Raw genomic sequence first — 27,979 nt, 5'->3', positions numbered from 1 at the left:
TGGATGTATCAGAATGCAAAAAATTGATTGATCTTTAAACCTGATCTAGAATTTTTTTTTTTCTTTCTTTTTTAAATGTTTTGGAAATAACAAGATGAGGGATCAAATGTAACCAGGTCCTCTCATCCTTCCCGGAGCTGGACCCTTTTGTCATCCAGGAGAACAGGAATTCAGCTCCTGCTCCAGCTGATATTTCTCATGCACCATTTATTATTGCTCTCTGGCCCCTGGCAGTTGCTTTTCACTCTTGTTGGGTTTCTTTTGAAACATAAAGTGAAGAAACCAATTCCATACCAGATCATGTAAACCTTGGTAAACACCTGCAGCTGGTCACATTGGTTGAGTAATTTGAAGGATTGAGTAATTTTCTTGCATTCAGTAATTTCACCGACAATTCAAGATTAAAATCCAAGCATGAAAGGCTTTCTGTGGTGATGGCTCACCTCATGAGAAGAGGTGGGCTTGGCATAACAATTCAGCATTGAAGGAAGCCGTAAGACCAGGGAAAGGAGGCAACTCAACCACAACCCTCAAATTAGTTGCCACCTACAATATTAGGCTCTCAAATCTTAACACAGTACCTGAATCATCAGCTTCCTCCTCTGAAGATGGATATCTTGACTCTGCTAGTGAATAATACAGCCTGGGTTGTGGGAACCCAGATAGCCAGCTCCCGCTCCACACCAAACGTGAGTTTGTTTCCCACTTCCTCAGAGGTAAATTAATATCAAGAGTCCTTCCTTGCTGCAGGGCAGTTGTGAGTACATCACAAAATGTGTGCTGTGTGATAGCCAGTAACGGAGCCCATCTGTATACCTCTGACAGATACTTCAATAAATGTCAATGCGATGCAAGGTATATATTTCAATTTACCCTCCAGGCAAGGCTAGCACTGTTGAAACTGCCTTGTAATGTTTTCTCTTTCCACTGCAGTCAGTGTTAGCAGGCAAAATATTTGAATGCAAGTACTACTGTTGTACTCTCCTAAGTCTTCTTTTAAGTCCTGTTTTCTACCACTTCTGATTTTCTGAGATGGAGATTAAATTTTGCATAAAAATTGCATGGCATAATGAAATGTTTCAGATGGAAAAGGTTTTATGCAGCTAAAAATACCTAGACAATCACGCAGGACTGAAAGAGAAAAATTATTCTTCCAATTGCATATGGATCCTCATACATAATGTCTGAATATTTTGTGACTTGTTCTTTAGGGGGGTTCTTCTTGTTGAGAAAATGAGCTATTTTCAATTATGGCTGATTTCCAATATAAATTATGTAATTGCAAAATCAGGAAGACAATATTTCTGGTGTGATATTACTGTCTTGATTCCTGAAAGTGTCTCTGCATTTGAAATCAAAGTTTTGCTGTCTTGAAGAGCATCATCTGTAATAAAGAATTTTTCCAAGCAATATGTTGTTCATATATGGGGCTCTCCTGCAAGAACACAGGAACATCACGTACCTGGGTTCTGGAAAAACCCAAGATGATCTTTATTTGTGTTCCAGATCTGCTGTGAGATCAGCCCTGCATAACAGCTTATGTCTATGACTTACTGCCTAAGCCAGGCACCTCTGTAAAATTCATACAAATCTTTATTATGCTATTACCGTGATGGTGTAATTATTGCTACAGCCTAACCTAGCACTTCACTGTCAACCAAAAGCAATTCTGGAAAACAACTTAAAAGTCCCATGTCTGGTTTTGGAGGTTTGGGTTTTTTTTTTTTTCTTTGCCAACAAAAGCTTAGGATACTGGAGATAACCTGCTTACGTGTAATTGGAGCTGTGAATGGGCAAACCAAGGTACTGTTACAGCCTCTTGTTTTGAAACATGTTCAAAACTTCCCCGGGGAAAAAACTAGATCAGACTTCAGTGCCTTTTGACTCACCACATTACCACTGTGATAATGTAATTGCATACAGCTGGAGGAAATTTTTCTGTGAAAGGTTTCTGAAGAAGAGGAGGGCTAAAAGATAACATAGGTTGAGGACTGAACTGGATGAAAGTTTAATGATTCACAAGTACTTAATGTTTAAAAACAAAATATGTGGAGTAGCTAAAGGGCTATAATAAATTTCTGTTATCATGAAACTACAACCTACATAACTGCAGCAAACCCCCAAATGTCTCCATGATTTCCCCCTCTATTAAATGCTGGTGAATGAATAGAGAAGATATGAGCATCCCTATAAAACTATTTACACTGTCATATTTGCACTAACGTCTGAAGTTTTCCCCACCAGTCCTTGGTTATGTACAGCAGGTCTCCTCCATCTATATATCAAATCTCAGAATTTACGTCAAACAGTGTAGTCATTGATGTGCTCTTAGTAAATACAAATAATGATTGTTAATAACTAACATCTACTCTTACATTTTCTTTTTTTAATTGCTCTTTCCTTAAGTGCTCTGCTAATTCTCATTTGAAAAGGCTTGTGTTAGTATTTATTTCTCTTTCAAGGTTTTTTGTCAGTTCAGTAAAGCTTATATCATTACTATTCTTAGCTCAGGTTCTTGTTTCAAAACTACACCAATCTTCCTACACTGTAGGGTGGCAGCTACAAAAGGCACAATGGAATAAGTCAATGATGATTGTCTTTTTCTTTTTTAAGGGATGACTCATGCATCCTTATGACAAGACAAAGTAGATTCATTGTATATTGTATTCACGTGAACCAGGGAATGCCAAAGCCAAAGGCAGCTGCAGCACAGTGAAATCCTCAGGAAAAAAATATGGGTCATGCAGGGGATGAGATGTATGAGATTCTTATAACAGATAACTTGCAAGCACAATACAAAATTTTCTGAGAGTATTTTAAACATTTCTATAGATCTGCACTGTTCTTGGACCATATTTGTTGAAGTTATAATCAAGCTAATAAAACTGAATGTCAGTGAAAGCTGTAAGAAGATATTTTATATCACCTCACTTCAAGGCATCTCCATAACCTTTCCCCCTTTTTTTCCTTCTGCTTTTTTAGACAAATAGACCAATACAAAATTCCTCTTATCTAACAAAGATATGTTTGCAAGGCCTGAAGTGACTGGGTTAGGCAGCTAAGCCTTGCCTAGCCTTTTCAGCAGGCTGTGAGCATTTGGGCAGCCAGTTAATATGGCCAGGGCCTCCCTATGCATTATGCTACAGCCAACTTGTAGGCTCTCTATAGTAGCACTTAGCTGTTATTTATGTAATGGCAAGCAAAGCCTGGAGACCTCATGACTTGCTCAGACCTTCTGAGAGTATTGCTGTGCTTTCTCATCATGATAAAGAACAAAACCTACTACTTGGTGCTGGTATGGTCATGCCCCAGTTGTGTCAGGCTGTGTAGAAAGGCATAGCACGGTCTGGTTTGGCCTTTGGGAGCTTTCCAATGTGGAGGTTGAGGTATGTTGCCCTCAGTATGTACCCTTGTTGTGAAATTTATGAGCTGAGTGCATCAGTTGAGCAGTAAGCATTTCAGGAAATATCTTCAGAATGGATTTTGAGAAGTGTATTGGAGGCCTGATCTTGCAGAGGTTAAGGCAAACATTTAACTACCTCAATAATTTCCAAAGATTTTGGGAGACTATTCATAGCAAAAGAGTTATGCACATAGCTTAGTTAAAGAATTACAAAATTTTGCTGCTCATTCTTATATTTAATTTTAACGATGCATCCTGGCTCCCAGTTAAATGTCAATACATAGTGCAGTACCTAATACAGCAATATATGTATAAAATTGACTTCATCTAGTATGGCAAAATTCACTAACTTCTTTTCCTTGTCTACAAATTCTTATATAATGCCTAAGTAATGGGGGTAGGGAGAGGAACAGGTGGGGTGTATTTATATTTGTCATTGCCCAGCCATTTAGTAAACACTACACTCCTGTTGCCTCAGATTATCACATGTACAGCACCCCTCATATTACAAAAAGCACACTGGCAGAAATGGTCTGCCCAGTTGTGTGGGGAAAGAAAAAAGGAAATGGCACATACTGCACTTTGCATGCCATCTTGCTACATTTGTGATTCAGAGAAAATAAAACATACAGCTCAGAAAACTAGGTCCTGTTGCACTAGGTATTAGACTGGAGATACGAAGAATATTTTTTTTAATTGATAGTTTTTTCTTTGGTGCAGTTTTTAACTATTAAAACAATACATTCCTAAGTCAAACTACTCCATCGTTTCAGATCTTTGGTTAGTGCAAGGAAGAAATACAAAGAAAAGTATTAAGAAGTGTTAAGAAATATGATAGACACAAACAACAATCTAGTTCTACTTTAAATAACAAACCAAGGCACACAGCCTTTGTATGAAATGTGTAAATGCTTGGGGCCTTGAGCAGAGAAAATCTAAATGGGCCATTATGGCCCTTTGTTTCTCCTGTTTTTCAGCCTCTGAAAGAAGATAAAATTCCTGAAAGAGGCAAGGCACTGAGCAGCACAATATAGACATCTGCTGTCCAGGCTACCAATTTGGGAATCTTTGGGAAGACCTTGCATGAGCTGGGCTGAGCGGGAAAATCATCAAAACCAGCACTGGCTAGCACTGTAGACTTACATCTTTGGGAATCAAGATCTTTAGTTTGCTTGGCTTTGTTAGGATTAAAAACATTAGGTAAGTTTAATGTGTTTTTTCTCTCCCGCCAGGAGCCACCAGCTCTCATGGGAGACACTGATGAGGCCTGGGCATTGCCAGAGCAACCACGACCACCTCCATGCCTATAAAAAGCAGCCTGGGGAGCACGAGCAACCAGGAGCACTGCCAACAGGACGTGGGGTGGCAGTTCACACAGGTGGGCGCCTCTTCGAAGGAGAGGCATTCCACTGGCCAAGCGGGACACTTGAAGTACACATAACCCCGCAAACAGGTACTGTTCTGTGACCATCTGCACAGGTCAAGGGCACTCATCCTACCTGACCCTCAAGTCATTTTTTACAGTGAGGGTGGTGAGGCACTGGAAGGGGTTGCCCAGCGAGGCGGTGGAGGCCCCATCCCCAGAACCATCCCAGGCCAGGCTGGACGGGGCTCTGAGCACCCTGCTCTGGTTAAAGCTGTCCCTGCTTGCTGCAGGGGCTGGGCTGGGGGGGCTCTGAAGGGCCCTTCCAACCCAAAGCATTCTGTGATTCTATGATTCTACGATTCAAGTCAGAATGGTGGGCACTCGTCTGAGAGGAAAGGCTGCTGCTCCAGCTGGGAGGTGGAGGTCTGCACCATCTACCCCAGCGGTGGCCAATGCCTCCACCCAGATGGAGCTGCTGAAGGGGGAGGCTGCAGTGCAGACCTCACACTGCAGGAAGTGCCTGGACCTTTCTCCTGGGACAGGGACAGGTGGCAGAGCTGCCTGCAAAAGATGTGCTCAGGTGGAGGACCTTCTGCAGCAGGTGGCTGAGCTGCAGGAGGCGGTGAGAAGGCCACGTAACATCAGGGAGGCTGAGCAGGAGTTAGATAGCTGGTTCCAAGCGCAGTCTGCAGTGGACCTACAGCCCACAGCCAAACAGCCAAAAGCTCCCCCACCAGCACACACAGAGGGGAGCAGGGCCAACAACACAAAAGAATGGAAGCTTGCAACAGCAAGGACTAGCAGGAGGAAGAGTCTTCCCCCAAAGCCTGAGGTGCCCTTGCAGAACCACTTCACCACTCTGCAGACTGAAGAGGAAAGACCCATCACATCAGGAGGGACACTGGAGCTGAGTAAGACAGCCCAGTCTGCTCCCTGTATAACAACCAGCGCCACTAAGAAAAGGCGATAGGTGATAGTAGTAGGCGACTCTTCTGAGAGGTACAGAGGCACCCATTTGCCGACCTGATGCAGTCTCAGGAGAGGTGTCCTGCTTACCGGGGGCTCATATCAGGGATGTCACTGAGAAACTACCAAGCCTTGTACAGTCCACTGACTATTACCCACTGTTGTTATTTGACGTGGGCACCAGTGATACAGCCAGGAGCAGTCTGAGGAGTATCAAGAAGGATTATAGAGCCCTGGGAGCAGCAGTAAGGGAGTCTGGAGCACAGGTAGTTTTTTCATCAGTTCTCCCAGTCAATGGGAAGGGTCTGAAAGGGCCAGTCAAATCTGTCAAATCAACAAATGCTTACAGGACTGGCGCCCCAGCCAGGGGTTCAGCTACTTAGACCATGGGACTTTGAGAAACCTGGTCTACTGGGGGCTGATGGGGTCCATCTGTCAGAGAAACAGAAAAGCTTCTTTGGTCATAGGCTTGCCAAGCTGGTGGAGGGCTTTAAACTACAGTTGCTGGGGGAGGAGAACTTCATCCCACTCCTACCAGTTTGATGCCAGTGCCAGTAATAGATGCCCAGAGCCTGGAGAAGGATCACAGGTCAGCAGGAGGGCACCTGAAGACCAGCACAAAGGAATTCCAGCCACTCCAGCCAGTAAGTCAACTTCATCAGGGGCCCAACTTAAATACCTCTATGCAAACACACATAGCATGGGGAATAAACAAGATGAGTTAGAAACATGTGCATGCCTGCAGGGCTATGGTCTTACTGGCATCACAGAGATGTGGTGGGATGTCTCCTACAGCTGCAGTGTTGGAATGGAAGGATACAGGCTCTTTAGGAAGGACAGGCAGGGAAGACGAGGAGGGGGTGTCACCCTCTGTGTCAATGATCTGCTAGAGTGCCTGGAGCTCTGCCTGGAGATAGATGAGGAGCCGACTGAGAGCTTATGGGTCAGGATTAAAGGGAGAGCAGGGACAGGTGACATTATGGTGGGAGTCTGCTACAGGCCACCTGACCAGAAAGACTGAGTAGGTGAGGCCCTCTATAGACAGATAGGAGCAGCCTCATGTTCACAAGCCCTGGTCCTCATGGGGGACTTCAATCACTCCGATATCTGTTGGAGGGACAACACAGCAGGGCATAAGTAATCATAGAATGCGCTGATGATAACTTCCTTCTCCAAGTGATAGAGGAGCCAATGAGGAGAGGTGCTATGCTGCACTTGTTCTCACCAACAAGGGGGGGCTGGTGGGGAATGTGAAGTTTAAGGGCAGCCTTGGCTGCAGTGACCATGAAATGGTGGAGTTCAAGATCCTTAGGGCAGCAAGGAGGGCACACAGCAAGCTCACTACACTGGACTTCAGGAGAGCAGACTTTGGCCTCTTCAGGGATCTGCTTAGTAGAGTACCATGGGATAAACCTCTGGAGGGAGAAGGGGCCCAAGAAACCTGGTTAATATTCAAGGATCACTTCCTCCAAGCCCAGGAGCGATGCATGCCAACAAAGAGGCAAAAACACCAGGAGGCCTGCATGGATGAACAAGGAGCTCCTGGACAAACTCAAACACAAAAAGGAGACCTACAGAGGGTAGAAGCAAGGACAGGTAGCCTAGAAGGAATACAGAGAAATAGTCTGAGCAGCCAGGGATCAGGTTAGGAAAGCTAAAGCCCTGATAGCATTAAATCTGGCCAGGGATGTCAAGGGCAACACGAAAAGCTTCTATAGGTATGTCAATGATAAAAGGAAGACTAGGGAAAATGTGGGTCCTCTCTGGAAGGAAACAGGAGACCTGGTCACCCAGGATATGGAGAAGGCTGAGATACTCAACATTTTTGCCTCAGTCTTCACTGGCAAGTGCTCCAGCCACACCACCTAAGTCACAGAAGGCAAAGGCAGGGACTGGGAGAATGAAGAACTGCATACTTTAGGAGAAGGTCAGGTTTGAGTCCATCTAAGGAACCTGAAGGTATACAAGTCCATGGGACCTGATAAGATGCATTCGCGGATCCTGAAGGAACTGGTGGGTGAAGTTGCTAAGCCATTATCCATCATATTTGAGAAGTCATGGCAGTCTGGTGAGGTTTCCACTGACTGGAAAAGGGGAAACATAACCCTCATTTTTAAAAAAGGAACACCCAGGGAACTACTGGTCAGTCAGTCTCGCCTCTGTGCCTGGCAAGATCATGGAGCATATCCGCCTGGAAACTATGCTAAGGCACATGGAAAATAAGCAGGTGATTGGTGACAGCCAACATGGCTTCACTAGGGGTAAATCGTGCCTGACAAATCTGGTGGCCTTCTATGACAGGGTTACAGCATTGGTGGATAGGGAAAGAGAAAATGACATCATCTACCTGAACTTGTGCCAAGTATTTGATGCTGTCCTGCATGACATCTTTGTCTCTAAATTGTAGAGACATGGATTTGATGGGTGGACCACTCAGTGGATGAGGAATTGGTGGGATGGTTGCACACAAAGAATTGTGGTCAATGGCTCGAAGTCCACGTGGAGACCAGTGATGAGTGGCATTCCTCAGGGGTCAGTATTGGGACCAGCGCTGTTTAACATCTTTGTTGGTGACACAGAGAGTGGGATTGAGTGCACCCCCAGCAAGTTTGCCAATGACACCAAACATTGTGGTGCAGTCGACATGGTGGAGGGAAGGGATGCCATCCAGAGAGACCTTGACAGGCTTAAGAGGTGGGCCCATGCAAACCTCATGAAGTTCAACAAGGCCAAGTGCAAGGTCCTGCACATGGGTTGGTGCAAACCCAAGCAAAAATACAGGCTGGGCTGAGAATGGATTGAGAGCAGCCCTGAGGAGAAGGACTTGGGGATGTTGGTTGATGAGAAGCTCAACATGACCTGGCAATGTGTGGTTGCAGCCCAGAAAGCCAACCATATCCTGGGCTGCATCCAAAGAAGCATGTCAAGGGACGTGGTTCTCCCCCTCCACTCCACTCTTTTGAGCCCCCATTCAGCATTCACAGTTTCTATTTCCTACTGATGTGAGAACAGCAACGGATTGCTGATATGTTATCAGGAATGCAGCGTCATACATCAGGTTATTTACAGGTTTTTATGGTACTTTATTTTGTGGCAAACTTCCTGCTGCTCTGATGTCAGTATGTGCAATAGAAATTAGAGGCTAAGGTGTACAGAGGACACCGGCATTTTAGCAGCTACAAATCAAAGGTGCCTGTTATCAAACCTGAAGACATAGGTCCTCATACAGAACGTTTATTGGAAATGTCAGAAATGCACCAGGAAGCTGAAATTGGTAAGGCCTGGCGAGAACTCTGACAGCCAAGTTTTTGTTAAAGAATGGTGCTGGCAGATTTAATTGTTGTGGATAAATTTAACCACAGCATATTTAGTGCTCCTCTGCTCTTGAATCTCCTTGACATCATCCATAAATTTTCTATTCACGGTGTCACAACCCAGCTAAGGCGGGATGTTCTGGAGATCCTCTAGTCCACCCTTGCTCAAAGCAGGCAGGGTCAGAGAAAGCAGGTTGCTCAGGACTGTGTCCAGCTGGGTTTGAGTATCTTGAAGAATGGAGGAATCTATAACCTTACTGGGCAACCTATTCCGCTGCTTGACCACACTCACAGTGAAATTCTTTTTTCTTGTGTTTAAATGGAATTTACTGTACTTCAATTCATGCCCACTGCTTCTCATCCTGCCACCAGGCACTACTGAGAAGAGTCCGGCTTTGTCTTTACTCCATCCCATCAGGTATTTGCACACATTGACTAGATCATCCTGAGCCTTCTCTTCTCTGGGCCTCTTCTCGTGTGAGAGATGCTCCAGTCCCTTAATCATGTTACTAGCCCTTTGCTAGGCTTGCTCCAGTATGTCCATGTCTCTCTTGCACTGGGGTGCCCAGAACTGGAACCTGCGCCCCAGCTGTGTCTTACCAGTGCTGAGTAGAGGGGGAGGATCACCTCCCTTGACCTGCTGGCAACGCTCCTCTGAATGCAGCACCAGGATGCCACTGGCCATCTTTGCTGCAAGGGCACGTTGCTGGCTCATGGTCAATTTGTTCACCAGGACCCCCACATCCTTTTCTGCAAAACTGCTTTCCAGCTGCTTGGGCTCCTTGGTCTGTACAAAGGTCTTATTTTTCAAGAATTTAGAGGCAGGATTATGACCCCATAGGCCCCTTCCTAATGAGAGTGTGTGATCACTCACTGAGCACATGGTATTGTTTTTGCTTTTGTCAGGAAGTCAGGAACAGTAGAGCTGTGATCAGGCTTACATTTCTTTATTAACATATGAATACAATCAGTTGTATTTACCATTGTCCTCCAGTTTGTTTGCTCTTCTCAGCGACTGCTTTGACAGCTTCTGATTCTGTTTCTGGACTCTTGCCTTTTGTCTTTCCTTCCTCTATTCTAGTCCTGTGAACCTTTGCAGAAAGAGGACTCTTTATTCCCTTTGTTTCTAGACCCGAGCTGTGCTTTTCTGCAGGAGAAGGTTGCAATATACAGCAGGAATCATGAGTTATGTCAACTATTGCAGTTTGGTTGCCGTTTGTATCATAGCCAAAATGAACAGATAGGTACAGCCTGGATGAAGTGTAATGAATAGAATATTAGACCAACAATTGGCCTGTTTCTAGCTGATCTGTATTTCTCCTCATTAGATGAGAAACAGTAGAAGTGCAATATAGTGCCTCTAGCGAACAGATTAGCAGGACAGGATTATGTTGTGCCCAAAGCAATCTATATAACTCCATTAAGGCTTCACATAGACCAATCAAGGAAACCATTTCAACAGGACTTTTGGTTTTACTTCAACCCATACTTCTTACCCTTTTTATAAAGTTTGTGATTCAAAGGATTGAAGGAAGTCTTGTTAGCAGATTCAGCTAAGGAGCATAGCTGTAGATTGAGGGAAGACATTGGTAAAGCAGAGCAAGCTCAACAGAGGCCCCCAGATGAGTTCCACTTAGGGTATGTCACAAGTAGCTGCTATTAATTTACTTTTGATACCCGACATAATCCCATTTATGACGTGCTGTTCATGTACAAGTAACAGGGAAACAAGCTGTAATTCCAAGTGGAAATATAATTCAACTGTAATTTCAAATCAGAAATATAGATGTTTATGAGACCAGGGCACTCTGCTGAAGGATTTATCACAAATCCTGCTATGAATTTGCTGCCTCACCTTGCAATGCATTACAGTCTGCTTAAGTCAGTCATTAGCTACTAGCAGTAAATAAATAAAATTGGGAAGGTGGGGGCAAAGAAACACATAAGTTCACCAGTCTGGTTCCAAAGGTAATGCTGAGCCTGCACATACAGTTAAGATAATTTATAATAAGGGCAGTAGCACAAATTATCCAGGAAATGGAAACTTTACCATTCAGGTATAATCATTCTGTAAAGATCAGGTAGTCATAAAAATATTGCATAAGAAATCAGACATACCATGGGCCAGACTGACCTTGGGAGCCTCAACTTTTTACAGGTGCAGACTATAAATTCTGATGCTCTGCTTTATTGGCATCTCTTGACAAGATGGGTACCACCAAGAACTTGCTGTGGCTATTTTTCTTAAATACAGCACTCCTGGATGCCACCTCAGGTAAACAACTTAAAATCTTTAAATAATTTTCTTCAAAAAAAGGTAGGAAAAAGGGGATGTCTTACTCCTCTACACTGGTTCCATACATGTAACTCACATACTAGTATAATCAACTTTGTGCAAAGATTAGAAGAAAGACAGAAATTAGATAGTATCATGTTGTCTTATTAAAAATATGAATGAACCGATATGGTGATTAACTGTTATTTGTGTTGAAGTAAATTTAGTGCAATGAAATTAATATTGCTCTAACTGTTTTGCAGTAGTGTCTTGTAGCATAGTTGAAACCAAATAAATAAAAAATACTACCATGAAAATACTACTGAAAAACTGTTCCTATAGATCTGTGGTTTTCAGTATGGAATTAAGAGGGAATATAGTTTCTTTGCCTGCGATGCATATATGCCTTAAAAGACTTCAGCCTTGCAGATGCACGCAGACCCACCCAATACTTATTTAAATTTATATAATTTAATGGAAGCACAATAGTAAGACACAGTTGCTATCCTGTATGGTATCACGAAGTCCCAGAGGTGTGCATTTTATTCACAGTTGCACCCTTGAGAATTTCATGCACATGGAATAAAAACCTGGAGACTGTAACAATCCAGTCTGCACATGCACGTGTAAACATGCAAATCAGAACAATGTTGGATTTTCTCAGAAACCAGTATTTAGTATCGCTGAGGACTTTCTGAATACTATCAATATTTTACAGGGATGACTTCTTGGATTTACTATTCCTGGCAAACACCTCTTGAGTTGTATCATGCCTGCCAGCCTCTCGCTTTGCCTTGGCAAGGTGACTTCCCTGCTTCAATTCAGGCACAAGCACTTGCAAGGCATTAAAAAAAAAATGCTTAACTATGACTCCTCCTTCAGAGAAGAGATCTGAAGTGTTATGCTCCTGCTGGGAGTCCCTTCTTCCTAGGACACCTGTCTGTACTCTGTTCTTTGCAGCTATAAATAAGAAAACAACATCCATCATATCCGTGGGGATATGAAGGATATAGAGCATGTTGCTTATTTTGCCCACTGCTTTCAAAAAGGCAGTACAAAATGCTTGAATTATAACAACAGAAAACAGAGAAAGAAAAACTAAGCCAAGGAAATCAGAATAACAGACATTTAGAAAAATAAAATAATAGAATAAAGCAGCCCAAAAAGTAACACCAAAAGCAAACCAGATTTTGAAAATTTTGCAGGCAGCCTGACTCACAAAGAATTAAAGAGTATTATTCAGATGAGGGATGATTTGAATAAACTACATGTTATATAAACATAACAGTGTGACTCAAACCTGTGGCTTTATACATCACTTCTTAAAGAAAAGCACTTCAGTTGGGGAGGGTTAAAGGGACCATTGGGGGGGTTGTTTTAAATCAAGCTGTGCAATTTTGAACGATGCACAAACCATTATTTACTGAAAGTTACTCTGGCTTTCTAAAAGATTCCCCTACTACAAGAATATATATTTTAATCATGAAGCCAAATAGAGTTTACATTACCTAGCCTGGAAGTATAGGAGAAGTTTATATAGTGATTGCTGTTTGCTGTTCATTTTACATTAAAGTCTGATATCTGTCTCATTGTATAAAGTCCCTTTCTGAACGTGCGGGAATTACCAAGTATTTTGTGTGTGATACTGAAAATAAAAAAGGCTTGAGAAATACACAGCTTCTTTCTCTTTCTCCCTTAACAGATGCCACCACCATGAGCAGAGAGAGATCTTCTGCATCCGTTCCTCCAGGTGGGTCTGAATTTCTCATGGTTTTTCTGCATGCTACTGTTGGCGGTAGCAGTAGAGGCTCACAGGGTGGGGTTTGGTCTTCTCCATGGGAGAGCAGAGCCAGGGAAACACGCGGCCGAAATAAGCAGAGGCTGACAGTCCTGGTGGCCTGAAACTTGTAGAGCATTGCCAATGCTCGCGGCGAGAGAAGGTGCCTGCGTGCTAGAGGGGTTTTGCCATGTTTTCCCTCTCTCCTCCTTCCCAAGGTGCCTCCCTGAGCCTGGTGAACGGCAGGAACCGGTGCGAGGGGCGTGTAGAGATTTACAGCTACGGGAGCCGGGGCACTGTCTGTGATGACAACTGGGACCTGAACGATGCCGAGGTCGTGTGCAGGCAGCTGGGATGCGGCGTTGCTGTTTCTGCACCATCAAGTGCCTACTTTGGACAAGGCACTGGCAATATCTACCTGGACGATGTGCAGTGCACAGGGATTGAGTCCTCCCTCTTTCACTGCAGCAACCGTGGCTGGGGCACCCACAACTGTGGCCACCATGAAGATGCTGGTGTTGTGTGCTCAGGTACCATTGCTTTTCCTTCCTAAACACCAGCCTGCTTTCCAAAAGTGGCCCTTGTTGGCCACAATGAGGTATGTGTTGGAGACGAGTTCAGAGATTGTGAGTTTTGTTGCTCTTGCCATGGAAGACCACCCTACTGAGACCCCTCAAGCCCTCCATCACCCGCGTCATGGGGGGGCACCAACATCCCCAGTGCTGGGAGAAAACCTGGTCGTGCTCCTTTGTCCGCAGGGTCCTCACTTGCTTCGTTCTCTTCCTCCCCTAACAGATGCCACCACCACGACCACAGCCAGCTACACGACATCCGTTCCTCCAGGTGGGTCTGAATTTCTCATGGTTTTTCTGCATGCTACTGTTGGCGGTAGCAGTAGAGGCTCACAGGGTGGGGTTTGGTCTTCTCCATGGGAGAGCAGAGCCAGGGAAACACGCGGCCGAAATAAGCAGAGGCTGACAGTCCTGGTGGCCTGAAACTTGTAGAGCATTGCCAATGCTCGTGGCGAGAGAAGGTGCCTGCGTGCTAGAGGGGTTTTGCCATGTTTTCCCTCTCTCCTCCTTCCCAAGGTGCCTCCCTGAGCCTGGTGAACGGCAGGAACCGGTGCGAGGGGCGTGTAGAGATTTACAGCTACGGGAGCCGGGGCACTGTCTGTGATGACAACTGGGACCTGAACGATGCCGAGGTCGTGTGCAGGCAGCTGGGATGCGGCGTTGCTGTTTCTGCACCATCAAGTGCCTACTTTGGACAAGGCACTGGCAATATCTACCTGGACGATGTGCAGTGCACAGGGATTGAGTCCTCCCTCTTTCACTGCAGCAGCCGTGGCTGGGGCACCCACAACTGTGGCCACCATGAAGATGCTGGTGTTGTGTGCTCAGGTACCATTGCTTTTCCTTCCTAAACACCAGCCTGCTTTCCAAAAGTGGCCCTTGTTGGCCACAATGAGGTATGTGTTGGAGACGAGTTCAGAGATTGTGAGTTTTGTTGCTCTTGCCATGGAAGACCACCCTACTGAGACCCCTCAAGCCCTCCATCACCCGCGTCATGGGGGGGCACCAACATCCCCAGTGCTGGGAGAAAACCTGGTCGTGCTCCTTTGTCCGCAGGGTCCTCACTTGCTTCGTTCTCTTCCTCCCCTAACAGATGCCACCACCACGACCACAGCCAGCTACACGACATCCGTTCCTCCAGGTGGGTCTGAATTTCTCATGGTTTTTCTGCATGCTACTGTTGGCGGTAGCAGTAGAGGCTCACAGGGTGGGGTTTGGTCTTCTCCATGGGAGAGCAGAGCCAGGGAAACACGCGGCCGAAATAAGCAGAGGCTGACAGTCCTGGTGGCCTGAAACTTGTAGAGCATTGCCAATGCTCGCGGCGAGAGAAGGTGCCTGCGTGCTAGAGGGGTTTTGCCATGTTTTCCCTCTCTCCTCCTTCCCAAGGTGCCTCCCTGAGCCTGGTGAACGGCAGGAACCGGTGCGAGGGGCGTGTAGAGATTTACAGCTACGGGAGCCGGGGCACTGTCTGTGATGACAACTGGGACCTGAACGATGCCGAGGTCGTGTGCAGGCAGCTGGGATGCGGCGTTGCTGTTTCTGCACCATCAAGTGCCTACTTTGGACAAGGCACTGGCAATATCTACCTGGACGATGTGCAGTGCACAGGGATTGAGTCCTCCCTCTTTCACTGCAGCAACCGTGGCTGGGGCACCCACAACTGTGGCCACCATGAAGATGCTGGTGTTGTGTGCTCAGGTACCATTGCTTTTCCTTCCTAAACACCAGCCTGCTTTCCAAAAGTGGCCCTTGTTGGCCACAATGAGGTATGTGTTGGAGACGAGTTCAGAGATTGTGAGTTTTGTTGCTCTTGCCATGGAAGACCACCCTACTGAGACCCCTCAAGCCCTCCATCACCCGCGTCATGGGGGGGCACCAACATCCCCAGTGCTGGGAGAAAACCTGGTCGTGCTCCTTTGTCCGCAGGGTCCTCACTTGCTTCGTTCTCTTCCTCCCCTAACAGATGCCACCACCACGACCACAGCCAGCTACACGACATCCGTTCCTCCAGGTGGGTCTGAATTTCTCATGGTTTTTCTGCATGCTACTGTTGGCGGTAGCAGTAGAGGCTCACAGGGTGGGGTTTGGTCTTCTCCATGGGAGAGCAGAGCCAGGGAAACACGCGGCCGAAATAAGCAGAGGCTGACAGTCCTGGTGGCCTGAAACTTGTAGAGCATTGCCAATGCTCGCGGCGAGAGAAGGTGCCTGCGTGCTAGAGGGGTTTTGCCATGTTTTCCCTCTCTCCTCCTTCCCAAGGTGCCTCCCTGAGCCTGGTGAACGGCAGGAACCGGTGCGAGGGGCGTGTAGAGATTTACAGCTACGGGAGCCGGGGCACTGTCTGTGATGACAACTGGGACCTGAACGATGCCGAGGTTGTGTGCAGGCAGCTGGGATGCGGCGTTGCTGTTTCTGCACCATCAAGTGCCTACTTTGGACAAGGCATTGGCAATATCTACCTGGACGATGTGCAGTGCACAGGGATTGAGTCCTCCCTCTTTCACTGCAGCAACCGTGGCTGGGGCACCCACAACTGTGGCCACCATGAAGATGCTGGTGTTGTGTGCTCAGGTACCATTGCTTTTCCTTCCTAAACACCAGCCTGCTTTCCAAAAGTGGCCCTTGTTGGCCACAATGAGGTATGTGTTGGAGACGAGTTCAGAGATTGTGAGTTTTGTTGCTCTTGCCATGGAAGACCACCCTACTGAGACCCCTCAAGCCCTCCATCACCCGCGTCATGGGGGGGCACCAACATCCCCAGTGCTGGGAGAAAACCTGGTCGTGCTCCTTTGTCCGCAGGGTCCTCACTTGCTTCTTTCTCTTCCTCCCCTAACAGATGCCACCACCACGACCACAGCCAGCTACACGACATCCGTTCCTCCAGGTGGGTCTGAATTTCTCATGGTTTTTCTGCATGCTACTGTTGGCGGTAGCAGTAGAGGCTCACAGGGTGGGGTTTGGTCTTCTCCATGGGAGAGCAGAGCCAGGGAAACACGCGGCCGAAATAAGCAGAGGCTGACAGTCCTGGTGGCCTGAAACTTGTAGAGCATTGCCAATGCTCGCGGCGAGAGAAGGTGCCTGCGTGCTAGAGGGGTTTTGCCATGTTTTCCCTCTCTCCTCCTTCCCAAGGTGCCTCCCTGAGCCTGGTGAACGGCAGGAACCGGTGCGAGGGGCGTGTAGAGATTTACAGCTACGGGAGCCGGGGCACTGTCTGTGATGACAACTGGGACCTGAACGATGCCGAGGTCGTGTGCAGGCAGCTGGGATGCGGCGTTGCTGTTTCTGCACCATCAAGTGCCTACTTTGGACAAGGCACTGGCAATATCTACCTGGACGATGTGCAGTGCACAGGGAATGAGTCCTCCCTCTTTCACTGCAGCAGCCGTGGCTGGGGCGCCCACAACTGTGGCCACCATGAAGATGCTGGTGTTGTGTGCTCAGGTACCATTGCTTTTCCTTCCTAAACACCAGCCTGCTTTCCAAAAGTGGCCCTTGTTGGCCACAATGAGGTATGTGTTGGAGACGAGTTCAGAGATTGTGAGTTTTGTTGCTCTTGCCATGGAAGACCACCCTACTGAGACCCCTCAAGCCCTCCATCACCCGCGTCATGGGGGGGCACCAACATCCCCAGTGCTGGGAGAAAACCTGGTCGTGCTCCTTTGTCCGCAGGGTCCTCACTTGCTTCGTTCTCTTCCTCCCCTAACAGATGCCACCACCACGACCACAGCCAGCTACACGACATCCGTTCCTCCAGGTGGGTCTGAATTTCTCATGGTTTTTCTGCATGCTACTGTTGGCGGTAGCAGTAGAGGCTCACAGGGTGGGGTTTGGTCTTCTCCATGGGAGAGCAGAGCCAGGGAAACACGCGGCCGAAATAAGCAGAGGCTGACAGTCCTGGTGGCCTGAAACTTGTAGAGCATTGCCAATGCTCGCGGCGAGAGAAGGTGCCTGCGTGCTAGAGGGGTTTTGCCATGTTTTCCCTCTCTCCTCCTTCCCAAGGTGCCTCCCTGAGCCTGGTGAACGGCAGGAACCGGTGCGAGGGGCGTGTAGAGATTTACAGCTACGGGAGCCGGGGCACTGTCTGTGATGACAACTGGGACCTGAACGATGCCGAGGTTGTGTGCAGGCAGCTGGGATGCGGCGTTGCTGTTTCTGCACCATCAAGTGCCTACTTTGGACAAGGCACTGGCAATATCTACCTGGACGATGTGCAGTGCACAGGGATTGAGTCCTCCCTCTTTCACTGCAGCAACCGTGGCTGGGGCACCCACAACTGTGGCCACCATGAAGATGCTGGTGTTGTGTGCTCAGGTACCATTGCTTTTCCTTCCTAAACACCAGCCTGCTTTCCAAAAGTGGCCCTTGTTGGCCACAATGAGGTATGTGTTGGAGACGAGTTCAGAGATTGTGAGTTTTGTTGCTCTTGCCATGGAAGACCACCCTACTGAGACCCCTCAAGCCCTCCATCACCCGCGTCATGGGGGGGCACCAACATCCCCAGTGCTGGGAGAAAACCTGGTCGTGCTCCTTTGTCCGCAGGGTCCTCACTTGCTTCGTTCTCTTCCTCCCCTAACAGATGCCACCACCACGACCACAGCCAGCTACACGACATCCGTTCCTCCAGGTGGGTCTGAATTTCTCATGGTTTTTCTGCATGCTACTGTTGGCGGTAGCAGTAGAGGCTCACAGGGTGGGGTTTGGTCTTCTCCATGGGAGAGCAGAGCCAGGGAAACACGCGGCCGAAATAAGCAGAGGCTGACAGTCCTGGTGGCCTGAAACTTGTAGAGCATTGCCAATGCTCGCGGCGAGAGAAGGTGCCTGCGTGCTAGAGGGGTTTTGCCATGTTTTCCCTCTCTCCTCCTTCCCAAGGTGCCTCCCTGAGCCTGGTGAACGGCAGGAACCGGTGCGAGGGGCGTGTAGAGATTTACAGCTACGGGAGCCGGGGCACTGTCTGTGATGACAACTGGGACCTGAACGATGCCGAGGTCGTGTGCAGGCAGCTGGGATGCGGCGTTGCTGTTTCTGCACCATCAAGTGCCTACTTTGGACAAGGCACTGGCAATATCTACCTGGACGATGTGCAGTGCACAGGGATTGAGTCCTCCCTCTTTCACTGCAGCAGCCGTGGCTGGGGCACCCACAACTGTGGCCACCATGAAGATGCTGGTGTTGTGTGCTCAGGTACCATTGCTTTTCCTTCCTAAACACCAGCCTGCTTTCCAAAAGTGGCCCTTGTTGGCCACAATGAGGTATGTGTTGGAGACGAGTTCAGAGATTGTGAGTTTTGTTGCTCTTGCCATGGAAGACCACCCTACTGAGACCCCTCAAGCCCTCCATCACCCGTGTCATGGGGGGGCACCAACATCCCCAGTGCTGGGAGAAAACCTGGTCGTGCTCCTTTGTCCGCAGGGTCCTCACTTGCTTCGTTCTCTTCCTCCCCTAACAGATGCCACCACCACGACCACAGCCAGCTACACGACATCCGTTCCTCCAGGTGGGTCTGAATTTCTCATGGTTTTTCTGCATGCTACTGTTGGCGGTAGCAGTAGAGGCTCACAGGGTGGGGTTTGGTCTTCTCCATGGGAGAGCAGAGCCAGGGAAACACGCGGCCGAAATAAGCAGAGGCTGACAGTCCTGGTGGCCTGAAACTTGTAGAGCATTGCCAATGCTCGCGGCGAGAGAAGGTGCCTGCGTGCTAGAGGGGTTTTGCCATGTTTTCCCTCTCTCCTCCTTCCCAAGGTGCCTCCCTGAGCCTGGTGAACGGCAGGAACCGGTGCGAGGGGCGTGTAGAGATTTACAGCTACGGGAGCCGGGGCACTGTCTGTGATGACAACTGGGACCTGAACGATGCCGAGGTCGTGTGCAGGCAGCTGGGATGCGGCGTTGCTGTTTCTGCACCATCAAGTGCCTACTTTGGACAAGGCACTGGCAATATCTACCTGGACGATGTGCAGTGCACAGGGAATGAGTCCTCCCTCTTTCACTGCAGCAGCCGTGGCTGGGGCGCCCACAACTGTGGCCACCATGAAGATGCTGGTGTTGTGTGCTCAGGTACCATTGCTTTTCCTTCCTAAACACCAGCCTGCTTTCCAAAAGTGGCCCTTGTTGGCCACAATGAGGTATGTGTTGGAGACGAGTTCAGAGATTGTGAGTTTTGTTGCTCTTGCCATGGAAGACCACCCTACTGAGACCCCTCAAGCCCTCCATCACCCGCGTCATGGGGGGGCACCAACATCCCCAGTGCTGGGAGAAAACCTGGTCGTGCTCCTTTGTCCGCAGGGTCCTCACTTGCTTCGTTCTCTTCCTCCCCTAACAGATGCCACCACCACGACCACAGCCAGCTACACGACATCCGTTCCTCCAGGTGGGTCTGAATTTCTCATGGTTTTTCTGCATGCTACTGTTGGCGGTAGCAGTAGAGGCTCACAGGGTGGGGTTTGGTCTTCTCCATGGGAGAGCAGAGCCAGGGAAACACGCGGCCGAAATAAGCAGAGGCTGACAGTCCTGGTGGCCTGAAACTTGTAGAGCATTGCCAATGCTCGCGGCGAGAGAAGGTGCCTGCGTGCTAGAGGGGTTTTGCCATGTTTTCCCTCTCTCCTCCTTCCCAAGGTGCCTCCCTGAGCCTGGTGAACGGCAGGAACCGGTGCGAGGGGCGTGTAGAGATTTACAGCTACGGGAGCCGGGGCACTGTCTGTGATGACAACTGGGACCTGAACGATGCCGAGGTCGTGTGCAGGCAGCTGGGATGCGGCGTTGCTGTTTCTGCACCATCAAGTGCCTACTTTGGACAAGGCACTGGCAATATCTACCTGGACGATGTGCAGTGCACAGGGAATGAGTCCTCCCTCTTTCACTGCAGCAGCCGTGGCTGGGGCACCCACAACTGTGGCCACCATGAAGATGCTGGTGTTGTGTGCTCAGGTACCATTGCTTTTCCTTCCTAAACACCAGCCTGCTTTCCAAAAGTGGCCCTTGTTGGCCACAATGAGGTATGTGTTGGAGACGAGTTCAGAGATTGTGAGTTTTGTTGCTCTTGCCATGGAAGACCACCCTACTGAGACCCCTCAAGCCCTCCATCACCCGCGTCATGGGGGGGCACCAACATCCCCAGTGCTGGGAGAAAACCTGGTCGTGCTCCTTTGTCCGCAGGGTCCTCACTTGCTTCGTTCTCTTCCTCCCCTAACAGATGCCACCACCACGACCACTGTTTCCACTCCACTATCAACTACTCCAGGTTTGTCTGTTTTTTTCATCTTTCTGATGTGTTACTTTAGAGGTGTAGTAGTTACCATTTTATAGGTTGGGCTTTTCTCATTTGTGCAGTGTAATATTTTTCAGAAAATTTATTATTTGTTCTAACTTTGTAAAGCCTACATACTTCTCCCGTGTTTGTCTGATTCTGTCTCTGGGTGTGGATTTCAGATTGTGGTAATTTTGTGGAAATATTTTCCTTCTTCTTTAGATTTTATGTTATTTTGGCAGCACCTCTTGCTTTCTCTCTTACATATGTTTACCTTAAGCCTACCAAATGCAAAATGGCAAGGGGAGAGTCAGAGTTCCCTGAAGAGATACTTATAGCCTGAGTGAGAAAAGTACAACCATTCAGTTTCTCTGGAGATTTAACCTCCTTTTGCTATGGCTTGGATACATAAAATGTATTTTCATTCCATCAGAAGTAAATCTAAATGAATCACATCTATACCTTATTGTCTGTCTGGTTTGGGTTTTTTTTTTTTTTTTTCAGCTAGAAAATATGTTTGTGGTGGCTTCCTTTTTAATTCCTCTGGAACAATTCAGAGTCCTTCTTATCCTTTGAGTTATCCAGATAATACAGATTGTTTGTGGCAAATACAAGTAACAAACAATTTCCGCATTATGCTCACATTTGGAAGTATTCAGTAAGTAAACCACTTCCTGCTTGGGTAATAAATGGGTCCCAAATCTCAACTACAACCACAGTTCCCAAGCAGATTTCTCATGTCTATAAGTGAATTATAAATATTACACGGGAATTGTGTCAGTGCAATATCTTAGTTTATTGTTTGTTCAGCACTTAAAACCCAAAGTTTTCTAGATGCATCGTATTATATAGTCATGTTTCTTCCTCAGGTTGCAAGGTGGATGCCAGAATGACTATATTGAGATCTATGATGGGCCACCCAATACTTCTCCTCTGCTTGGAAGAATTTGTTCTAGTTCTGATCTCACGTACACATCATCCTCAAACTTTATGACTGTCAGATTTCACAGTGACTCCATATATTCCAGTAGAGGGTTTCATGCTGAGTATCAGTCCTTTCCAGCAGACCAGAACACCAGTAAGTCTCCATTCTGTTTGTAATGTTTTCTTTGCTCAGAAACTTTTATACCCTGATCTTATTTGCTAAATAATACTTGTTAATATTGTTGAAGAAATCCCACATGGATTACATTCCTACTTGAATTTCTTAACTGGTTATTGACCGATCACTTTCGGACAATAATTACTTTTTCATTTTAAAAAAAGTATCAAATTAATTGCTTTTAGGTGTTTTCTATGATGGCCAGTCTAAATTCATATTTCTTCTTATCACATCATTATTCGTATATATTTTTTCTACCTTTGCGGACATATTTTCATAGAAACATAAAAATATTGGTTAGAAAGGACCTTTGGAGGCTTCCTACTCCAACTATTCAAAGCAGAGCTATTGGCAACACCAATAGGTCAGGTCCATAATGAATTTGTCTAGCTGAGGCTCTAGAATCATTCAAAGGATGAAATCTTCAAAGCCACTACTTCTCTGGGTGACCTGTTCCAGTATTGTCCTGCAGTCCCGGTGGGAAAGTTTATCTAATCACAGCCTCCCCAGGCACAAACAATGGCCATTGCATCTGGCTCTGTTGTCTTTGTAAATGGCTTTGAAGAAGCTGTGTGTTGCCAGTAGGTCCCTGTCATCACGTATCTCTCTCTACCAAAGGCTAAACTCTCCTTGGGATCATTGCTGCTCATGTCACGGACTCAGTGAACCGTCATGGAGATGGACTCAGGATCCCCTCCCAGCCAAGTAGTGTTTCTGCAAGCCAGTGTGCACGTTTATCTCTACACCTTCCACAATAGCTTTTGGATTCTTATTCAGGAAAAACTCCCACTTCTTAGCATTTTTGTGTGAGTGGTGATACAGGCTCCAGGTCTCAGCAAAAGCCTATTGTAAACTACATACTTTTGTCAGGAGAGTAACTGAAGGTCAGCTGAAGTTTGTCAGAGACTATTGCTTAGTCATATCTAAACCTAAAGTGTAAAAATAAGTGGTTTGGCTTATGAATTCTCTCCCCTAAACGGTAGCAGCTATTGCATTTGTTGAAGTTGTAACATGCAAGCATTATCAAGTACCTGAAATCACTAATAATTCATATTTTCTTCCCTAGCCCTTACGTGCTTGCCAACCTATATGCGCGCAGTTGTAGACAGACAGTATTTCCAGTCACGGGGCTACTCGGTGTGGAACATCAGCTTGTCTGACTCTTATTGTAGACCAACAATTACATCAACTGAGGTTGTATTCAACATTCCATACAACGGCTGTGGTACACGTAGACAGGTTGGTGTCAACATATTTTAGAGAGCTCTCCAAGTCCAGGCATGGAAACTGAATAAATATTTGGAAAATTGTCATGAGTCTCAAAGGGTGTTGTAGCCCATAGGTATTCAAAACACAGAGAAGCAGCATGTGTTTGTGGAGGCTAAGATCTGTTAAACGTTCCTACTTATCCTTCCAGGCTTTAGGTAATCCCTGTATTTATTTCAGAGTGATGTTCTAGAGAACAAAGTATAGGAGAGAGTTAAGTGAACAATCCCATCCAGGATGCTTGCACCTTGAGTATGACATGTTCTTTCTGACTAATACTAGGACCTGGCACATGCAGAAATTTAAAGTACAGGTTGTGAACATGACTACATGTGATAATTTTGTACTTATCTAATGTGTCAAATAGGGCAACAATGAAACGATCACCTACTCCAATGTGATAAAAGTGCCTGCTTCTGGTTACATCATCAAGAGGCAAAAGGACCTTCACGTGCACATCAGCTGCAAAATGCTCCAGAACACCTGGGTGCAAGTAACGTACATTGCTGATGACATCATTAACGTCAGTGAAACCCAGTATGGCAGATACAATGTGAACTTGACATTCTACAATTCCTCATCTTTCCTGTGGCCAGTGCATGACTTCCCCTACTACGTTGACCTGAATCAGAATTTGTTCCTTCAAGCTTCTCTTCACAGCTCTGACCCAAATCTGGTGGTGTTTGTGGACACATGCGTGGCTTCACCTGATCCTAGCAATTTTAGAACACTGACCTATGAACTGATCAGGAGTGGGTAAGAAATTTCTAAAGAATTATTTAAAAACTATCTCTGTGCATAGTTCTGAAAGAGCTTCACTTATGAAAGAGGTTCTTTAGGGCCAGTGTATACCGGTTGCAATTCCCAATACAAATACCCTTTTAAGAAAGACTTTTTGGCAAAGCCTGAATAAAATATGACAAAGAAATCCCATTCAGAAGTTGCAGTCAAGCACTGAGATTTCACTCAAGGAGGCAGTGTGGAAACTGAGGTCTGAATTTGTCTCTGAAATAATAGATACATTAAACGTAGGGATGTCAATGGCTCTACATTCCCGTACATCAGAATTAGAGTTTTGCAAATAGTTTCATGCAGCATCATAAGTAGAATACAAAACAGTCTGTTCAAAGAGAAAGGAAATTCCTTAGCCTTTTCCTGCTATTCTAAAAACCTAAACCATTTTCTTAATTTTATACAAAATACACCTTTTGATTTGAAAAGGAAAAGTTGTGGCCTCTGGTAAGGAATGCAAAGCGGACAGTGATCTAGAAGCACAAAAGTGTCCAGGAATGAAGCATTTTGTTCCAGGAATGAAAGGCTCATGCTAATTTATTTCCCTTCTATGGTTGGTGGGATTTGAATCTCTCTGCCTCCTGGGAGAGTGTTCACATCAGTAACCTTAGCAGTGCAGTAACCTATTGCTAAGCTGGAAGTCAGGCTTGTGACAGGCTAATGAAGTGACACAGTGCCTCCTGCCTGCTGGGTGAATGTCCTCCCTTTTACACTTTATGTGAATCTTAAGAAGGTTTTCCTTTTGTTGGGGTTTCTTTTTATTTCATCTATAAAAACACATATCATTAAGCAGGACACAGGAGGACAGTCTACCTTTGTGAGCAGAACACTCACCAGGGAGATGGGGCAAATAGATTCTGATCATTTTCCAGTTAATTTTTATTCACATGACAAGGAACTGTGTCAAAAGCAAATGTATTTACCAAATATGAAATCAATAATATCCATCTATAAATATCAGGTGTGTTGGGATACCACTGCAGTATAAAATAAACTAAGAATGAGAGGACTTAAAAGCCTTGGGGTCTTTATTAGGGAGATGAGCACAATGGAATTGTTTTGAGACAGAAAGATAATTAATGACAACTTTGGAATATTCTGGGGTAACAATTGTGGGTGAATTATTCTGATCTTTTTTCACTGTGGTTAAATTAAACCAGAATGACTAGGATCTAAGTTAGCTGACTTCTAAGGCTAGTAATTGCCAGGAAGTGAAACTCATTGACAGGAAAGTTAATCTAGCAACTTGCTCTGTGAAACATCTGGAGATCTCTATCAGGTGTTGAGGTTCCTCAAGCAAGGTACTCTAAAAACATCAAAGGGCTAAAGAGCACATTTATTGCCCAAAAAAAGACATGTATTAGAATTAGTTTTGTCCTTCCAGAGTAGAAAGGGCCCTTTCTGCTTCTGCAACAACCTGCAGGTGCCTCTTTGCAAAACAGGTCCTCACCTGAAACTCAGAAACCAGTGGAACCACTAGTCATTTTTCAGCTATTCATGTATACACAAACTTCGTTGACCTATGAAATTTCTGGACTGTATACATTATTGTGGTAGAAAACACTGCCATTCCTAGTTATTTTTGTCTCTTAATTTCTCTTCTTGCTAAAAGCACACTTTTTTTAAAGCCTTTTGAGTTCTCTTACATACACTTACCTTCCAGGTTTATATTTAAACTCAAAACACATTGCACAGAGATAGTGTAATAGTGTTTCTATTCACAATAGCTAATCTGTTAATTTTCTATCTTTCCAGGTGTGTTAAGGATCCTACCTACTCTACTTACTATTCACCACACAGCAGTGTTGCTCGGTTTGCATTTAATGCTTTTTCATTTGTTAATCGATACCCATCAGTTTACCTGCAGTGTGAGCTGGTGGTGTGCAGGTACAACGACTACTCTTCCCGCTGCTATCAAGGCTGTGTTAGTAGGTTCAAGAGGAATGCAGGTTCTTCCCAGGAAAAAGTGAATGTTGTTATTGGACCTATTCAAGTTCAGGAAGCTCACGCTGAGAACAGGAAAGCTGGTAAATTTAAATAACTTAAGTAAATTAAGACTGTATATTACTGTATGTTTGTGTGTCAGTTCAGACATGATATCCAGCTCTGAAATATGCCTGTGCTGGTTTATTCATAACTCTGCTATAATTCTTATGGGGATTTTTTTTTAAAAATTAATTTTTATAAAATTGTTTTATAATGTTTACAAGCTATTTCCTTTCTATTGTAGTTTCGACCCATTATTTCTTCTGCACATGTCAAATGGCAATTGATTCAGTTCTGTGGGAAGAGGGATGATATGTAACTCATCTCCCTGCAGGATTTATATTAATTTTTCAAAGCTGTCTATGCCTGACAGGCACGTCTCTCATTTATTAGCAACCAGTCTGTAGGTCCCCTTGGAAATGTTGTTTCCCAGTGTCCTGTAGCTGCTGTTTCCATCATCAGAAAACAGCATCTTATGGTCTTAGAATGTAATTGTTGCAAATTCTTAGTTGCTCTTTAATTTCTTGCCATAATCCTTACTTGTTTGGCATGACCACAGGATCATTTATGAAACTGTGTGCAATAAAGTGATTTGGTTTCTGATCAGAATCCAGATTGCAACATTTTAATTTGAGTTTTCGTTGTCTAATTACCTTTGAGATTAACTAGCTCAGGAAAACAAATGTAAGCCTCTCTCTTTCTTTTATGCACAGAGCTGTCCTCTGGCGTCCAGGCAAAAGGGGAGTCTCCGAGCTCAGCGCCTGCTGCCAGCTCCCATGTTCCTCTGGCTGTGACCATCGTGGTGCTGGCAGCTGCTGTTCTCACTGTGGGAGGATTTCTTTTGAAGCGAAAACTGCAGGAACCCATCCCATACCAAATAATGTGAGAGGCAACCCAAGACTTGCAGGAGGAAGGATCTTTTCACCAGCCATCTGTTTCATGATTTGGTTTTGCAGTCTCTGTAGAGAGTAACTCTTACTTAACTATTCCACCGTTCAGATCTAGTTTGAAGAACACACTGTATTAAGGTAAAAGCCAGTGTTACCATAAACTGAACTTATAAAGGAGCCTGGCTTTAAAATCCTCAAGCCCACATACACCTAAGGTCTAAAGGAAGGTTGATTCTTCCATCCCAGCATCCAAATAAGCTACTGTCTTCAATGCCAGACATGTCAGAGCATCTCAGTTGAGCTCATGGTTGACTGTCTGTCTGAGAAGACTGATTTAGGTGACTTGAGAAAGAAGAACTAAATTATTTTGCCATTGCTGATATGCAGATAAAACACCTGTGTGGCACCATGAGACACTCTGGAAAGTAGTCCAAGAAAAATATTTTTTTGCTGTAAAACTATCTCAATAATGAGCCATAAGTGAAAATGCACAGGGGCTGCAAGTAAGGAATTGCTCCTGTACGGCATTCTTTATTTTGGGGGGTATGGGTCTTCACAATTACATGTTCTTCTGAGAAAATGTAGTCCATTTATAAGATTTTGTATAGAGGACGAATATAATCAAATCTGTTATGTAAATGTGTAATTTAAAAAAGCAGGAAAAAAAATGTCTTTTGAGCAATACTTCTTTTTGTGTACTTGCAAACATACCGCCTATGTGTCTGAACTCCCGGTTAACACATTATCAGGTTGGAGAATGTGGTTTCTGACAAAGAGACTTTTTGGCAAGCAATGCTTGTGCTCTTGCTCTTACGCATTTCTACACCTGTAATGGGGCGGGGAAGGGATAATGTACGTAAGTTCCCGTAAGGAAGTGTGACCTGTCTCCTATCCCCACATGAAAACAAAATAAAAACAATAAAAAAGGAAGAATCTCTTTGGAAGAAGCCACTTACTACAGGTGGAAGGGTCACTGGTATTTGACCGAGAAATGCTCCTCTTCAGACTTTCCTGTTTTCTAGGCAGCTGTGAA

At 45.7% G+C, this 27,979-nt stretch overlaps 1 protein-coding gene across 1 annotated transcript; it reads left to right on the top strand.

The window, feature by feature from the left end:
- Window positions 1-11,257: 11,257 nt before the first annotated feature.
- DMBT1 (deleted in malignant brain tumors 1) lies at window positions 11,258-26,942 on the top strand. Its single transcript, XM_075717897.1, is given in 19 exon segments — window positions 11,258-11,324; window positions 13,320-13,484; window positions 14,190-14,501; window positions 15,060-15,443; window positions 15,930-16,246; window positions 16,382-16,448; window positions 16,800-17,116; window positions 17,252-17,318; window positions 17,670-17,982; window positions 18,529-18,851; window positions 19,410-19,721; window positions 20,280-20,591; window positions 20,857-20,904; window positions 21,415-21,568; window positions 21,780-21,988; window positions 23,079-23,251; window positions 23,646-24,034; window positions 25,826-26,097; window positions 26,770-26,942. Coding segments are annotated over 19 exon segments (4,374 nt in total).
- The last annotated feature ends 1,037 nt before the right edge of the window (window positions 26,943-27,979 follow it).

The sequence above is a fragment of the Pelecanus crispus genome, chromosome 10 (genome assembly GCF_030463565.1).
Source record: "Pelecanus crispus isolate bPelCri1 chromosome 10, bPelCri1.pri, whole genome shotgun sequence".
Classification (NCBI taxonomy): Eukaryota; Metazoa; Chordata; class Aves; order Pelecaniformes; family Pelecanidae; genus Pelecanus; species Pelecanus crispus.
Note: the sequence above shows the minus strand (reverse complement) of the source record. Positions and strands in the feature narration are given on the sequence as shown.